Source organism: Ovis canadensis, chromosome 9, assembly GCF_042477335.2.
Source record: "Ovis canadensis isolate MfBH-ARS-UI-01 breed Bighorn chromosome 9, ARS-UI_OviCan_v2, whole genome shotgun sequence".
Taxonomy (NCBI): domain Eukaryota; kingdom Metazoa; phylum Chordata; class Mammalia; order Artiodactyla; family Bovidae; genus Ovis; species Ovis canadensis.
In genome coordinates, this window is record NC_091253.1 from 47,656,228 (window position 1) to 47,673,794 (window position 17,567).

At 40.0% G+C, this 17,567-nt stretch overlaps 1 protein-coding gene across 1 annotated transcript in view; it reads left to right on the forward strand.

The window, feature by feature from the left end:
* The first annotated feature begins 409 nt into the window (after window positions 1–409).
* UBXN2B (UBX domain protein 2B) overlaps window positions 410–17,567 on the forward strand; it is a 29,570-nt gene continuing 12,412 nt past the window's right edge. The window contains exons 1-4 of the mRNA XM_069600079.1: window positions 410–540; window positions 7,229–7,332; window positions 15,345–15,495; window positions 16,279–16,362. Coding sequence (XP_069456180.1) covers window positions 457–540; window positions 7,229–7,332; window positions 15,345–15,495; window positions 16,279–16,362 — 423 coding nt within the window. The 5' untranslated portion in view covers window positions 410–456. The remainder of the gene's footprint in view (window positions 541–7,228; window positions 7,333–15,344; window positions 15,496–16,278; window positions 16,363–17,567) is intronic.

The following is a 17,567-nucleotide window of genomic DNA, read 5'->3' on the forward strand; positions in this document are numbered from 1 at the left end:
GGTCTATGGGGTCGCACAGAGTCGGACACGACTGACTCGACTTAGCAGCAGCAGCAGCTCAATCGCAAAGAGAGTTTACGGGGTTCTTTCTCAACAACACTTCACGCTTTGGGGACGACGAGCCACCCAATCCTTGGCAGGGAAACGAGAGAATATGACCGAGATTGGAAAAGTAAGGTGACACTTTCCATCAGATGAACTCTCCAGAAGTCATTGCCACCACTGGGTAAAGAAACCCGCAAGTCCGTGCTGCCCTTCTCAGAAGGGAAAACTCTGAGCCAACTTCCTTTAAGGAAAGGAGCAGTACCGGACAGGTGGGCGGGCGCCGGAAGAGGGGCGCGCGAGGGGGCGGGGGAGGCGGGGGCTCACAGGGACCGCCCCGCCCCGCCGTTGCCAGGCAACCGGCCCCGGAAGTCGCGGGAGGCGCGTCGGCGGCGGCGCCGGGAGCGGTGAAAGATGGCGGAGGGCGGCGGCGGAGAGGCGGGCGAGGAGGCGCCGAGGGCGGCGGGGCCGCGGCCCCCAAGCGCGCGGGACTTGCAGGTGCGGCGGGCGGTGCGGCTGGGGAATGTGTGGGGCCGTTCCGGTCGCGGTCGAGCTTCCTCAGACCCGCCCGGGGACCGAACTCGGACTCCGTGGGTCTCCCCCGGGCAGCACGCCGGGCAGGGGCGTCGGGAGAAACGAGTGTCGGCGCCCCGCGCTCTCAGGTGTCCCGGCGGCGTTCCCCTCCACCCCTCTTGCCGTTTAAGAAGCAGCTGTTGATTCCGAATGGCTTCTTTGAAGGGTCAGTTGAATTCTTCACTGGTTGACGCTCCGGTCAGACTTCTGCTGAAAGAAACTCCGAGGTGGCCGTGGGGAAGTCGAGTCACAGGGAAGCCGGTTTGGTCTTGTTTCTCTAGGATGCTGTTTCTGGCTTATTTAAATGTAAAAATGGTTCCTTTTTAATCAGAGATTTTCCCTTTCAAAGTGAACTAAAAAGGTATTTCATCCTACGGCTCGCACCCTGGTCGGCTCGCACCCTGGTCGTAACTGCTATAGGGTACAAAACATTGCATCTAAGAAACGGGGATGTAAAACTTTGTAATGTTACAGGACATTGACATTAATGGCCTCGATACCAGCGCCCCGAGTCTTGCTCTGCCAGGTGCTTCAGGCTACTCATTTCAGGGTGTTTTTTTTAACTGTCCCTTTGTAAGATGATTGATAAAATTCAAACAGTAAAGATCTCTGTGTGCTCAGTCGCGGTTTGCGACCCCATGGACTGTAGCCCGCCAGGCTCCTCTGTCCATGGGATTCTCCAGGCAAGAATACTGGAGTGGATTGCCATTTCCTTCTCCAGGGGATCTTCCCAACCCAGGGATCGAACCACCATCTCCTTCATTGGCAAGTGGATTTTTTTTACCACTGAGCCACCTGGGAAACCCCAGATGCCTATGGGGACTATAATTAAACATGAATGTCACTCCATCTACAAGGCTTGGTAGAAAAGGTCTATTATAATTCTTTATTGTCACACCTTCATTCTGCTTCTTTAAACGAATGTATGTTGACCACCTGCCCTGTAATATACTACTAAGCTCTGGGAATGCAGAGATAAATAGTACATCAAATCCACAGTTGGTGCTGGAACACTGTGGAAGGGCCTAGAAGCGTGAAAGGCATTTCTACCCATTGTTTGCCTAAATAAGATACACATGTATTTAACCTAACACTTTTAAGATGGAGGATGATTGAGTGCCAGGATAAGCAGTGCATACAGTGATGAATTTGGAGAATGGAGTAATCAGTGTCAGCTTAGGAAACGAACTCAGTGTATTGATAAAACATTTGCAGTATTTATGACTCAATTTAGTAGTAGTAAACAGAATCCAGGAGTAGTTTCATCTCCCTGATCTTGTCTATTGAAGGCCAGCATCACTAAGACGCAGCATGTGCCCTTGGGGGAAAAATGGTGTTCCTGGTCAGAACAACTTCAGCTTGCTTCTTGACCTTGCTGCTTAGTAGTTACCTGAGTGTAGGAGAAATGTCCTAACTTCTCGGATCCTGTGTCTTTATTCATAAACTCAGGATTGTTGATCACAGGTGTCAAGGATGAAATAAAGGAATGTCTATAAAGTGCCTCTTCAGTCCAGTATTACCCTGGCTCAGACTTGCTTACTAAATTCTTGGTTCTTTTTCCCTTAAAGGAGAAAAATACTGTAACTTTCACTGGTTAGTCCATCTAATGCTATTAAGTTAAAACTATGTGACCTAATATCCTTTGTCTAATTTAAATCTATTTCTTCTTATGTGAAAAATGAGAATAGCTTGGTTAATGATCACCTCATACTTGTCAAATTTAGACTGAGTCCACTGGATTGATATGATTAATTGTTGGAAATGTTGTAGATATCGCTAGTTTTGAGAATGCCTTCCTTTCCACCATCAATTAGAAAATAAACTCTTTTTTTCCAGTCTCCTATCTACTTTTCGGTAGGTAGATAACTGATTTTTTTTTATGAATGTGATTTGGCATTTCAAATACATTAAGTATTGATAATGTTTATTTTAGAATTTAATAAGAATGTGAAGAATATGCAAAGAAACCCCAGAACAAAAGAACCAAAGTAATGTCATATGAAGAAATAGTGTGTATCAAAGGTTTAAAAGAATTAGATAATGTTCTTCTCCCCAGCTGGTTTCTTGGATAGTGAATATTTTTGGATTATCTTTTTATTGTTTAATCTAGCTGTGCTTATTTTAAGCATTACCCAGTTAGTTCAGTTTTCAGTAGATACTTCTTAATTTCCTGACAACTTGCTCTAAGAGTCTTTCACAGTATTATTGAGGAGAGAAAGGTGGTGTGTTACTAATTGGAACAAGCAGAAGTACCGCTTAGTGCCTATTTCTCAGCTGCCATGCAGTGTAGGGTTTGTCAGCCTCTAAATTAGGAGAGATTTCCTCATTTACCACACCAGGAAAGATGGATGGTCGGCCCCCAAAAGCCTCCCAGCACAGTGAGCCTCTGACTCTAAAAGCAGAAATTTCCTGTGGGTCCCACATTAAGAGTAGATTTTATCTCCCTTCCTCCTCCAGAATTGGGAACATTTAAGGGGGAAGTTTGAGACAGGAGTGTTAGTGACAGTGTGTAGGTACTCAGTCGTGTTCAACTCTTTGTAACCCCATAGACTGCAGCCCGCCAGGCTTCTCTGTCCATGGGATTCTCCAGGCAAGAATACTGGAGTGGGTTGCCATTTCCTACTGCAGGGGATCTTCCCTACCCAGGGATCTAACTCGCGTCTCTTCTATCTCCTGCACTGGCAGGTGGGTTCCTTTCCTCTGCACCACCTGGGAAGCTCTTAAGTGACACTTGTTGTTGAGTCACTCATTTGTGTCCAACTCTGTGACTCCATGGACCACAGCACGCCAGGCTTCCCTGTCCTTCACCAACTCCCTGAGCTTGCTCAAGCTCATGTGCATCGAGTTGGTCGTGCCATCCAACCATCTCATCCTCTGTTGTCCCCTTCTCTTCCTGCCTTCCATCTTTCCCAGCATCAGGGTCTTTTCCAATGAGTTGGCTCTTTGCATCAGGTGGTCAAAGTGTTGGAATTTCAGCTTCAGCATCAGTCCTTCCAATGAGTATTCAGGGTTGATTTCCTTTAGGATTAACTGGCTTGATCTCCTTGTAGTCCAAGGGACTCTCAAGAATCTTCTCCAACACCACAGTTCAAAAGCATCAGTTCTTTGGCGCTCAGCCTTCTTTATGGTCCAGCTCTCACATTCATACGTGACTACTGGAAAAACCATAGCTTTGACTATTCAGATCTTTGTTGGCAAAGTAATGACAAAGTGACAGTACTCAGCCCCAAGACCTCAGTGTTCGTTAGTAGTTCTGAACGTCCTCAGAGCCCTTTGTCTCTTGTCATGCCCTTCCCTCTATCCACACACATGGAGTTAACAGATTAGGTACACTCTGTTCCAGATTTCCTCCAGAATGATACATATCAAAAGAGAAAGATTTCTGTTTTTATTTCTTTGTTTCCATATAGGTTGGAGTTGGGGAAAAATTGGGGCTAACTTAAGTACTTACCAGGGTTTGGAATAGGCTTTGGATGGGGCAGAGAAGAGAGTTCCGTCAGTGAGAAAAGAGTAAGACTGTCTGGGACTTTCATCCTCTTGGTGTCAGTGTCCCTTATCCTTGGTTCTCAGTTTTGACGTGCATCAGAGTCACCTGAACGGTTTGCTCAAGCAGATTCCTGAGCCCCACCCTGAGTTTCTGATTCTTTTGGTCCAGGGCAGGGTTTGAGCACCTGCAGTTTTAAAAGGCCCCCAGGTGATGCTGATGTCGCTCTTCTAGATTTAAGTCTGTATTATACCTTCTGGGCTTCCCAGGTGACTCAGGGGTAAAGAATCTGCCCGCCTGTATAGGAGATGCTGGTTCAGTCCCTGGGTTGGTAAGATCCCCTGGAGGTGGGCATGGCAGCCCACTGCAGTATTCTTGCCTGGAAAATCCCATGGACAGAGGAGCCTTGCAGGCTAAGGTCCACCAGGTCACAAAGAACAGGACTGAGCGAGTAAACAATAACATTATACCTTCTGGCAGTTGTCTCTCTAAGACTGGGAGTTCCAGTACTTTGAATCTTTTGCTGTGTTGTTGATATTCTTATCCACAGTTTCAGGTTCTTCTCACACATTCATCACATTTCCAGCTCTAGAGAAAGAATTACCCGTGCTTACATACTTTATTCTCTCTGTGTGATTGAAATATTGCATAATTTAGTTGTTTAGCTCATGGAAATCTGTCCTGATAATTAACAGTGCATAATTATTTCACAATGCATATATTTTTATCTCTTTATTTGACTGAGATTTTTCTGTCATTTTCTATTGGTTTTAACCAGTACATCAGTTTATTTTCTCTTCAGATATGGTGTCATTTGCTATGTCAAATAATATTAATTAGCTAATGAATTTATGCCATATGATGCTATAAGGACATCATGGATCCTTGCATTAATTCCCTTTAAATATCATTCATTTTCTTCTAAGTTAATGATGTGCCAAAAATAACTAGGACCTTTCAGCTCGTTGGACTCCCTGGTCTGATGTAATTTTCTCCATATTCCTATTTTATTAATATATGTTCCACACTTCATGGAGTCAGAAGGCATTGTTTGCATTATTCATTTATTTTATAGAAGATTATTTGATCGACAGGGTTTGTTCAGATCTTCTTCAAGCAAAAAACAAGGTACAAAACTATAGGAAATTTTGAGTTTGCCAAAAAGTTCATTCAGTTTTTTCCGTAACAGCTTATGAAAAAAAAAAAAAAACCAAACAAACTTTTGTCCAACCCAATATCTCAGTTTTTAAATCTATAGCATAATTTATCTACCCATCTCTCTTTGTGATTCCCGTTGTGTTGTAGCATACATAATTTAACAAGAATTTTTTGGGTGCCTGTCCAGTTCTGCATTAGAAACAGTTTGGGAAGTCTAAATTTTAGTAGGGGAGATGAAATAGTAAGAAAAGTATATAAATGATGAGAATGTAATATTTAATATGTGTCAATAATAGAATGCCATATGCTATAAGGATTTAGAAAAGATAAATCACTTTAGTTAAGAAAACTAGAAAAGGCTTTGTCAAGGATGGCTATAATGGGCCTTTGACATACAGATACCATTTCCATTGATGGAGGAATAGCATAAAAATAATTCATAGAGCAATATTATCTCATGAGGAAATCCATAAAGGAATATCGTTTTGAAGAAAATTTTTGAAGGTAAAAGTTTCTGAAAACCTTGGGTCCAGGTAATTAGAGTATCTGTCTCTGTCCATCTCTCTCATTTATTTTTTTGTGCATGGTGGGGGTGGTTTGTTTGTTTCTCCCTTTTGGAGAAGATAAGGTAGGAAAAGATCATAGAAGATATATAGATAATACTGCAGCAAGAAAAATCTTGGGGAAAATGAAACAGTGATAAAAATCATTGTGGAGCAGTTTTTAATACTACCTTCTGGTAATGGAGCATTTGCCTTGTGCTTCACATACATTATGTAATTGCTTTATTGTAGATGTTAGAAGATGAGGGAACTAAAACTCAGAGAAGTTAAATAATTTGCTTAAGCTCACACCATAAGAACCTAAGTTAGGATTAATAAGATTCTTTTAGGCTACACTATACTTTTATGATTAATGTTTCCTGCAAAATTAACATGATAGAAATATGAAAGTTGGCATATGTGTATGGAGTGGTGGTCAAAAGTTAGGTGGGAAAAATAAAGCCTTTCAGTTTTGTTTTCTTGTTTCTTGCGTATTTTAAAGGTTGACTAATAGAATCTTCAGAAAATTAACTTTGCCCCAGTTCCCTATTTTTCTTTTCCTACTGAGGACAGATTCCCTGGAGATTGTTTCATATTTCTCATGTTTCTAGGAGTACTTAATCTGAGTTTTGCAGGAGAGTTATTTCTTGGTTTTTTAAATTTTCCAAAGATTAGGGTCATGCCAGTTTTAATTGAATAGCCATAAGGGCCATTAAGGAAAGTCTTTGAGTTGTCCAAGGATGTCAAAAGTGGAAACAGTATAACTTACACAATAATGAAATATTTTGATAATTTCTTAAGATTGCAGTTTCAAAAAGTATGCTTTGTTGATTTCATTTTGAAGAAGATATCCAGCCATATATCTATAAAGCATAATTTGGTAATACTGCTTTCTAACAGTTATATAAACTATATATATATATATATATTGCATTGTATTTTATTTTTTAGAAGCTTATTTTCCTAAACTTTAGAAGTTTATATGTCTGGTAAACTTTTAAATAGAATAATTTTAAAATTGTTTTATGTACTCAGAATTTGAAAACTTGAACTAAATGAGATGTTTTCATGGGATCTAAAGAGAGCAAGCTGACATTAGTGTAAAACATCTTCAAGTATTTGTAAAAGAATTATAGTTCCAACTTTGAAACTAATCTGTTACCAAAATTGTTTTTGAAACTGTTGAATAGTTCATTGAAAGTAATTAAGCTATTATTGTAACTTTAATTTATGCTACTATGTGTGACATTTTAGTGAGAGCTGCAGTGGTTTTATTTTGGAAGGGAGTCATCTTCTGAAATAGCAGCCTTCATTTTTCATTAAAAATCTTGACTACTCAATTACAAGTTAATTTTCTACTCCTGACTTTCTGTACAGAGAGTTTATTTCTAATGTTTTTATACTTTATAACAAATCTGTTATTCTGTAGTTGGCCTTGGCAGAATTATATGAAGATGAAGTGAAATGCAAAGCCTCCAAATCTGATAGACCTAAAGCTACAGCCTTTAAAAGCCCACAGACAGCACCTCAAAGGTAAGTTTTGTTTTGTTTTTCAAACTTGTATCCCTTTTTAGTTCACTAATCCCACATTATTTTAAATGGCTTTGTGAATTTTTTAACTATAATTTCTTAAATATTTTTAGATACTGTTTCTGAAACTATAATAGAAAGCAAGAAGAAAATTTTGGGAAAATTATCTTAAATACTGAATGTTTGGATAGACCTCACATAGCATAATATACTGAGTAGTATTTTTCTTGGGCACTGTGGTTCTATTTTGAGTCATAGGACTCACTGAGGATCTGATAAAAGCTACACCCTCTTTCCCCTAGAACATTTATGTACAGCTTTGTCCATCATTTTTAAAGGTTTGTGTGTTTCTTAAAGTCCATCCGTAGAACTCCTCTATGTGTTTTGTTCTCCATTTAAGAATCTGTGACTTCAGGACTCTGTCTTTCCTTCCATTGGAAGATGATACATCTAATAGTGATAGATAGTATTTGCTGTTGTTAAAACCCCTGAACTATAAAAAGAACCAACAGTGAAGATTTAAGAGATGGAAACCAGGTATATTTTATTGTCATGAGTTTTCTTATTTCCATGTATATATTCGTTAATGTCTTTTTAGTACACAAATCTCATTACTAGGGAGAAACTTGAATTTCCCCATTACATCTCATTCTCAGAAAGTCTTATTTTTCCAGAAGTTGAAAAATTCACTGGAAATTACTTTTTTTGTTTGTCACTATTCTGCCTGCCTTCTTCCTGTAGGGGAGATAAAATAACCTGTCTTTCCTTCCAGACCTGAATGGAAAGAATAACACTTATAATTTATAATTTTCACCCCAACTTTTTTATTTTACAATTTTTCAAATACATAGATAATCAAAGGATTAGGGTAATGAACATAGACTGTGTCTGCTCCGATATTCACCGGTTGTTTATATGCTATAGCAGTTCATTGGTGCACACACTCTTTGTTACTCAGCCACTTGAAAGTAAATTGCAGCCGTGATAGCACTTCATCCCTAGAGGCTGCAGTCCACACCCAATAAGACGCAAACACTCCTTGATAACGTCTCACACCTTAGAAAATGAGTACTAACTGCATGTCATTTAATACATAGTCCATAATCAGATACTCTTAGAGGCTCTGAGGATTTAGGAGTCATACATTTCACTGATGATGCCTGTTTTCAATCTGAATCCAGAGCATTCTTCCCACCTTTCTATTGTCTGCTTTTAGCTCATCTGTTTAAAGCTTATTATGTTGACATTGAAGAGCTGGGCCCAAGGTCACTGTTTCCTCACAGTTAGATTCTCGTTAAACATGCTTGTCAAGACTCTCTTGTTAAACATGCTCGTCTGGAGTACTGCTTAGTGATATTGTCTGCTGTGTGTTATCTTACACCGGGAGCCATATGGTTTCGGGTTCCCCCACTCTTGGTGCCCTGTTCACTCGGTTAGGGTGCTGACCGCCACCATCACTCCACCAGAAGGTACAGTCTTTCCTTTATTGTCTGCAGATTGGTCATCTTGGCACAGCTTGAATATCCTTCCCTTTCACTCAAGTTTACCTGATATATATATACACACAGATATATGTATAATATATGTATTATATGTGTATGTGTGTATATATATGTATGATATATATTATGCACATTTATATAATGTGTATGTATTATATATACACAGACATTTATATATGTGTATTATATAGGCATTTATATAATGTATATTATGTATACATGTTTATATAATACATGTGTATTATATATACACAGACATATATATATATTTTAGCTGCTTCCTTAATTTGTACAGTCTCTGAAACTTTGAAAGTGCTTAAAATATTAATGTACCAAAGTTTTACTCATAGCTTATTTGACTATTCTTCCCCAGTTTGAACCAGTTTTTGAATGACTTGATTTGCTGGTATAAAAAATCAAAATATTTGACTTCTTAAGATTAGTACATTAATATTTTCCTTAAGGATTCAAATATAATCCTTAAAATATTTCAGTGAATTGTTTTTTATTTTATGCTGACACAGTGTTGCCATTAATGTTTACAATTTGATAAGGCAATTTTTAAGGACTTAGTGCCTCAGATATGATTTCTAGAATTATTTGTCCAAAAGGAGGAGCTGCATTAAATATATTGAGGCTTATGCTATGTTTGATCCGCTTAAAATACAACTGCAAACCAAATTATTGGCCATCTTTTCTTTTTGCTAAGTGTGATATTTTTGAATAGAAAGTGTGCGGTTCTGTTGGCTTCACATTTGGCAATGACATCTGCCTGATTTCATTGCATGTCTGCTGCTTGGTCTGGTACAGAAATGGTCCACCTCCTTGGACAACTTTAAATATCAAAACATGCATCTGTTCATTGTTGTTTTAAGCCAGTATATTTTCAGTGTGACCATCATGTGAACTTTCAGTAGTCTAAACATAACTTGATCTGTTTTAAAGAAAATGAGGGACAGGATCTACAGAAAAGTTCACAGAAGACAACCTGACACCTGCTTTTACATATTCATCCACAAAAGGTTCTCTGTCACAAATAGGACTTCAAAAATGTAACTCTTCTTCTTCAAAAATATAAGAACTTAAAAAAATGTTCCCTACAAGTCATTAGATCCTAGTATGGTTTTGCAAATTTAGTGAGACAGGTGTCCACAGTATCTGGCACAGTGTGGATACCTGGCTGGGCCTTTAAAAATGACTAGAAGATAAGGGACAGAATAGGCCTAGAAGGAAAAAGTAATAAACATGACAGGAGGGAGCTGAAGAGGAGCAGCAGAACTTGGGTAGCCTCGTAGCAGGTGAGGATGGACAGGCGGGGTGCTTCCAGGGCCTGCTTCATTGATGTGGGGCCTCTGTGCACACCCAGAGAACTTCACTGGGAAGGGCCTCGAGCTTGCTTTAATGCTTTGCTCTTCAGTTCAGTTCAGTCACTCAGTCGTGTCCAACTTTTTGCAACCCCATGTACTGCAGTATGCCAGGCTTCCCTGTCCATCACCAACTCCCAGAGTTTGCTCAAACTCATGTCCATTGAATTGGTGATGCCATCCAACCATCTCATCCTCTGTCCTCCCCTCCTTCTCCTGCCTTCAATCTTTCCCAGCATCAGGGTCTTTTTCAGTGAGTCAGTTATTTGCATCAGGTGGCCAAAGTTTTGGAGTTTCAACTTCAGCATCAGTCCTTCCAATGAATATTCAGGACTGATTTCCTTTAGGATTGACTGATTTGATCTCACTGTCCAAGAGACTCAAGAGTCTTCACCAACACCACAGTTCAAAAGCGTCGATTCTTTGGCGCTCAGCTTTCTTTATGGTCCAACTCTCACATCCATACAAGACTACTGGAAAAATCACAGCTTTGACATATGGACCTTTGTTGGTAAAATCGTCTGCTTTTTAAATATGCTCTCTAGGTTGGTCATAGCTTTTCTGCCAAGGAGCCAAGCGTCTTTTAATTTCATGGCTGCAGTCACCATCTGCAGTGATTTTTGGAACACAAGAAATTAAAGTCTTTCATTGTTTTCACTGTTTCCCCAACTATTTGCCATGAAGTGATGGGAGCAGATGCCATGGTCTTAGTTTTTTGAATGTTAAGTTTTAAGCCAGATTTTTCACGCTCCTCTTTCACTTAATCAAGAGACTCTAGTTCTTCTTTGCTTTCTGCCATAAGAGTGGTGTCATCTCATATCTGAGATTATTGATGTTTCTCCTGGCAATCTTGATTCCAGCTTGTGCTTTATCCAGCCCAGCATCTTGCTGGATGTACACTGTATATAAGTTAAATAAGCAAGGTGACAATATACAACCCTGACTTACTCCTTTCCCAATTTGAAACCAGTCCATTGTTCTACGTCTGGTTTTAACTGTTGCTTCTTGACTTGCATACAGATTTCTCAGGAGGCAGGTAGGGTATTGTGGTGTTCCCATCTCTTTAAGGATTTTCCACAGTTTGTTGTGATCCACACAGTTAAAGGCTTTAGTGTAGTCCGTGAAGCAGAAGTAGATGTTTTTCTGAAATTCTCTTGCTTTTTCTATGATCCATTGGATTTGGCAGTTTGATCTCTGGTTCCTCTGCCTTTTCTAAATCCAACTTGAAGATCTGGAAGTTCTTGGTTCACATACTGTTGAAAATTTTGAGCATTACTTTGCTAGCATGTGAGATGAGTGCAGTTGTGTGGTAATTTGAACATTCTTTGGCATTGCCTTTCTTTGGGATTGGAATGAAAACTGACCTTTTCCAGTTTTCATTTGCTGGAAAACTTTGCTCTTACTCTCTTGAAATTCTTAACACATTTTGAACAGAAGACTCCCACTTTCATTTTGGTGCTGGGCCCACAAATTACATGTCCAGTCCTGGATGCTGCCACAGCACAGCCAGCCTGGAAGGCCAAGGAAAGCTGTGCTTATGTGGAAAGGGGAAAGCCAGTGTATGGTTTTACTGTAAATTTTACAATAAAAATTATAGTGATAAAAACTTTGTTTCTAGTCGTAGATGCACCTCAGTTGTTTTTCTCCTCTCTGTTCTAATAAGATGTTGGCAGTGGACAAGTCTTTTAATTCCTTAAACTTCAGTATTTCTTATTTGTACAGTGGAGTTAATGCCATTTTTATGAGGATTAAATGAACACTTGATAAATGTTCAGTTCAGTCGCTCAGTCGTGTCCAGCTCTTCGCGACCCCGCGAATCGCAGCACGCCAGGCCTCCCTGTCCATCACCATCTCCCGGAGTTCACTCGGACTCACGTCCATCGAGTCCGTGATGCCATCCAGCCATCTCATCCTCGGTCGTCCCCTTCTCCTCCTGCCCCCAATCCCTCCCAGCATCAGAGTCTTTTCCAATGAGTCAACTCTTCGCATGAGGTGGCCAAAGTACTGGAGTTTTAGCTTTGGCATCATTCCTTCCAAAGAAATCCCAGGGTTGATCTCCTTCAGAATGGACTGGTTGTATCTCCTTGCACTCCAAGGGACTCTCAAGAGTCTTCTCCAACATCACAGTTCAAAAGCATAAATTCTTCGGCGCTCAGCCTTCTTCACAGTCCGACTCTCACATCCATGCATGACCACAGGAAAAACCATAGCCTTGACTGGATGGACCTTAGTCGGCAAAGTAATGTCTCTGCTTTTGAATATACTGTCTAGGTTGGTCATAACTTTTCTTCCAAGGAGTAAGCATCTTTTAATTTCATGGCTGCAGTCACCATCTGCAGTGATTTTGGAGCCCAGAAAAATAAAGCCTGACACTGTTCCCACTGTTTCCCCATCTATTTGCCATGAAGTGATGGGACCGGATGCCATGATCTTCGTTTTCTGAATGTTGAAGCTTTAAGCCAACTTTTTCACTCTCCTCTTTCACTTTCATCAAGAGGCTTTTTATGATAAATGTTAGTTATTATTATAATACCTTTAGAAAAATAGGACTGGCAGTACCATATTAAATAAAGAGTAATGGGGAAAACAAGATAAGACATCAAGAGAAAAAACAACTGCAGTGATCCCAAAGAGTATGCTGGTAAAATTTAGGATTAGGATTAGGGTGATGTCGGTGGAATGGAGGAGAAAGGGTGACATTGGTGTGGATACTTTCAAAAGAATTTATTGTAGAAACATGATGATGTGGAATAGAAATGTGGTGACATGGAAAAGAGAGTAAGAGAATGGGAGAGAACTCTGAAAAGTTCTTAATCTAGTACCTAAGGAAAATGTGATTGTTCATGGGAAGAGATGAACTGGATTCAAGTAGGTGCTTTTCAGTTCAGCACTGGACCATAAGTAAGAGGCTCTGAAAACCTATATTTGAGAGTCATCCCTACAAAGGAAGTTGTTATCTCTGGGCAGAGACAAATGATGATCAGATGAGTTAAATAGAGCAAGAGAGAAGTAAGTATATAGGCATACTTATGAAAGAGACGAAAGATGGATTGTGGATCTAAATATAAAAGGGAAACAATAAAATTTCTGGAAGAAAATAGACCTCAAGGCAGGCAGAGATTTCTTATACTGGTAATAAAAATTCGGAGGCCATAAAGAAGTTAGTAAATCTTTTCCTGTGCCCAGTTTTTCCTGTAAGGTCTTTCTTACCAAGACTGAGAGGAAGGAGCTTTGTAACTCGGCTCTTGAGATTAGGGACCCAGGACAGCAGGGAGAGCCTGCAGCAGAAGCTCTCCACTCTGTCCCCTTCCCTCCTTCCCCCTTCCCTCCTTTCCCGTTCCCTTCTCATACTGCTATTTAAGGCATCAGCTGTCAGACTCTTTCTTGCCCTGTTGTTCAGACCGTGTGCGACTCTTTGCAACTCCATCAACTGCAGCATACCAGGCCTCCCTTACCTTCACCATCTACCGGAGTTTGCTCGAACTCATGTCCATTGAGTCGGTGATGCCGTCCAACCATCTCATCCTTTGTCACCCACTTCTCCTGCATTCAGTCTTTCCCAGCATTTTCCAGTGAGTCAGCTGTTCACATCAGGTGGCCAAAGTATTTGAGCTTCAGCATCAGTCCTTCCAATGAGTATTCAGGGTTGATTTCCTTTTGGGTTGACTGGTTTGATCTCCTTGCTGTCCAGGGAACTCTCAAGAGTCTTCTCTAGCACCGTAGTTTGAAAGTATCAATTCTTTGGCACTCAGTTCTTTATAGCTCTCACATTCCTACATGATTGTTAGCTTCTTGCACGGACCCTAGTCTTAAAGCCAACCGTGTCAGTGCCTGGCCTTGGTTTGTTGCATGGGGCCCTCTGAGGATCAGCTTGGCAGGAGGGCTTCAGTTGGTTCCTGTTCTGGCTAAACTTGGACCTCAGGTGCCTCCCGAAGGGCACCAGGAGCTTGGAGTCCACCCAGCCACCCCTAGCTGTGAACCAGCCTTGTTAGTGTGGTTCTGTTGGTGTCCACTGTTCTCCTCTTGGATCTTTCCTCCATGGACAGTGAGTTGAGAGCAGGGCTTCCCTTCCCTTTCCTGTTTCGTTTTGCATGAACTCATTTGGAGAAAGCCTTGAAGGTGACTCTATCCCTGGTCTTCAGCGCTGATAGAATTTTCCCCCTCTGTTTCATTTTCTGAGTCAGTTCAGTGTAGATTGGGAACTGGAGTGGAGGGTACGGGTAGTTAAGGAAATGAGCTTTGATTTTCATCTTATTCTGAAACTCTCCATGTTTATATTTCATTGGTTATATTTTCTGACATTCTTGATTGGAAAAAATCTTGAAAGATAAAATAGTGTACTAATTTATGTGAAGGAAGCTTTTATGAGGAAATAGAAAAGAGAGGAGAAATGGTTCACTGCATAGTTAACACATTGAGAAAATTGTGGTCTGAATTATTTACCTTTAACATAGTGAAAAAGTGTGAAAGTGTTAGTCACTCAGTCATGTCCGACTCTTTGCGACCCCGTGGACTGTAGCTCACCAGGCTCCTCTGTCCATGGGATTCTCCAGGCAAGAATACTGGAGTGGGTTGCCATGCCCTTCTTCAGGGATCTAACCCAGGCTTCCTGCATTGCAAGCAGATTCTTTATCATCTGAGCCACCAAGGAAGCCCTTTAACACTGGGAGATTACAACCTTTAACATGGGGGGATGTTAATTTTTCAGTCAGAGGAATAAACTCTATGTAGGCCTGTGGATTTAGATGTTCATATCGTCTAAATCTAGAGGGCTCTTCACTAACCAAGTCCTATGAAATGTGGGTTCCTCTGGGAAGGAGACTTAGCTTCTGGCTGTCAGCAGTGCTCTCCCAGGATCACGCCAATAGATCAGCAGTCACAGAGAGGGAGGGAGGAAGAGACAAGCTAGTTCTCAGGTGGCATGCTGAGCCTGCTACCAGCATTTCCTCAAACTCCATGAGAAAGTAGATGAATGAACTCTTTACTTCTTAATTCTTTGATCCCAATTTTAAAATTAAGTACTTCCACAAAAGCCGTAGAAATGGCTCTCTTTAAATAAAAGTCATTTCCTAAGACTGTTTAGTCTTTTGCTTTAAAGTAGTTTATGCTTACATTCTGTTTTTATTCATGAACTTTACAATGTTTACAGGTTCTATTCACGTGAGCATGAATGCAGTGGATTACATATAGTTCAGCCTTCAACTGGGAAAATTGTGAATGAACTTTTCAGAGAGGCGAGGGAACACGGGGCTGTCCCTCTGAATGAAGCCACAAGAGCCTCGGGTGATGACAAATCTAAGGTAAGGGCTGAAGTTTTAAAACTAAACATGGTATTAGTATACTTGATCTGCTGTAGATTTTTATATTATTTGCAGACACTACTTCTCTAACTGTATGTTTCTGTTTCACATATTCCCATTATTTTTCAAAGTCTATAACTTTCTATTAATCAAAAATTAAAGCAGTTTCTTAGCATTTCTATGAATGTGATGAATGTGATGATTAAAAACCCATATATGATATGAATGTTTTTACTTCATAAGCTACCTCACCTGAAAAATAGAAGAGCTTGTGATTAGTGTAACAATAAAAAGTGCAGTTCAGTTGCTTCATTACAGTTGAATCAAAGCTGCTTATAAAATAAGTATGGAGCTTTTCTTCAGGGTAATTTATACTGGCTTTATTAAATTCTTCCTTTCTCTATGACGCTCTTAATGCTTTGTCAAATATGATTCAAGAATTATAATTTTATTATAAGACTTGTTATAAAAGATTAATGGTGAGTTTTAAAAGCCTGTTTCTACTTAAAAATATTATTTCAGTGTATGAATGTATTTCCTATTTTAGATTGGCATAAGTTATTTCAGCTTCTGAGTCACTCATGATTTTATGGGAAGAAAATAATATACTAGAGTATACATCTCTGTAACATAAGACCTTTATTTTAATGTAAAAATTTCTTGGAAAGTATAAACCAGTGTGGCTAATTATAATTGATCTAGTTTTAAAATATATATCATACATTATCATACATTTTGCTTTAATAAGACTGAATTTTTAACCCACTTGCTGTGTGTTTTTAGTCTTTTACAGGTGGCGGATACAGATTGGGTAATTCCTTTTGTAAGCAGTCTGAATACATCTATGGAGAAAATCAGTTGCAAGATGTAGGTACAGTAATAAAAATCAGAAATTGTTCATTTTTGCCGCTAGTTACTACTGTTATAAAATTAAAAATTGAAAATCTTTTTCTGTTATTTTTTGAAGTATTCATTAAAAAGACTAATGTGTAAGTTTTCAGATTCAAATTTTATGTTTTGTATCTCAGCTGTGCCTTGCACTTAGAGATATATAACCGTTTGTGAAAGAATGTATCATTCACTGTCATGAGTTACATAAATGTTATAATAATTATTATAAACGGCATACCATCATGGTATAGAATTAGCTGAGTTATATACATAGAAACATTGGGCTTCCCAGGTGACCCAAGTCGTATTCAGTCACCTGCCAATACAGGAGACACAAGAGACGTGGGTTCGATCCCTGGATTGGAAAGATCCCCTGGAGAAGGAAATGGCAGTCCACTTTCCTCTTGTTGCCTGGAGAACCCCATGGACAGGGGAACCTGGCAGGCTGCAGTCCACATGGTTGGAAAGAGATGGACACAACACATACGGACAAACGTAGAAATACCTAAAGTCAGTCTTTGTTTTTGCTTTTTGAAATTTTGGAGTTAACCGTCTCATTTTCAACATGATGAGTAGTTTACTTTGGAGGGTCGCTGGAGATTCCATCGTGCTCCCTGGCATGAAGCAGAGAAGAATATGAGTACAGATGAAGGGGAAGAGTGGATGTGGAGTGGCAGTGGCTTCTCTCATGACTTTGGTCTTCTCAATGAACTAGAAATAATTGTACTTCAAGGCCAGGCTCCAACAGGGGCACCTTTGATACTTCAGCCATTGTCAATTTGTCAAGCCAAATACAAATCTCAGGAAGCACACATGGTTCCATTTATGTCTTTATTTGACCTGAATAAAGGCTAGTACAAAAAGCTTTGTATATATTTTTAAATATTTGATTGTTTTTTTCTTTTTAATTTATTTTTGGCTGCATCAGGTCTTCAGTGCTGCATGGGCTTTCTATAGTTGAAGTGAATGGGGGCTACTCTCTAGTTGCGGTGTACAGGCTTCTCATTGCAGTGGGTTCTCTTGTGGAGCACAGGCTTTAGAGCTTGGGCTCTAATTGTGGCACATGGACTTCGTTGCCCTGCAGCACATGGGATCTTAGCTCCCCAACCAGGGGTCGAACCGGTTTCCTTAGCATTGGCAGGCAGATTCTTAACCGCTGGACCACCAGGGAAGTATATACT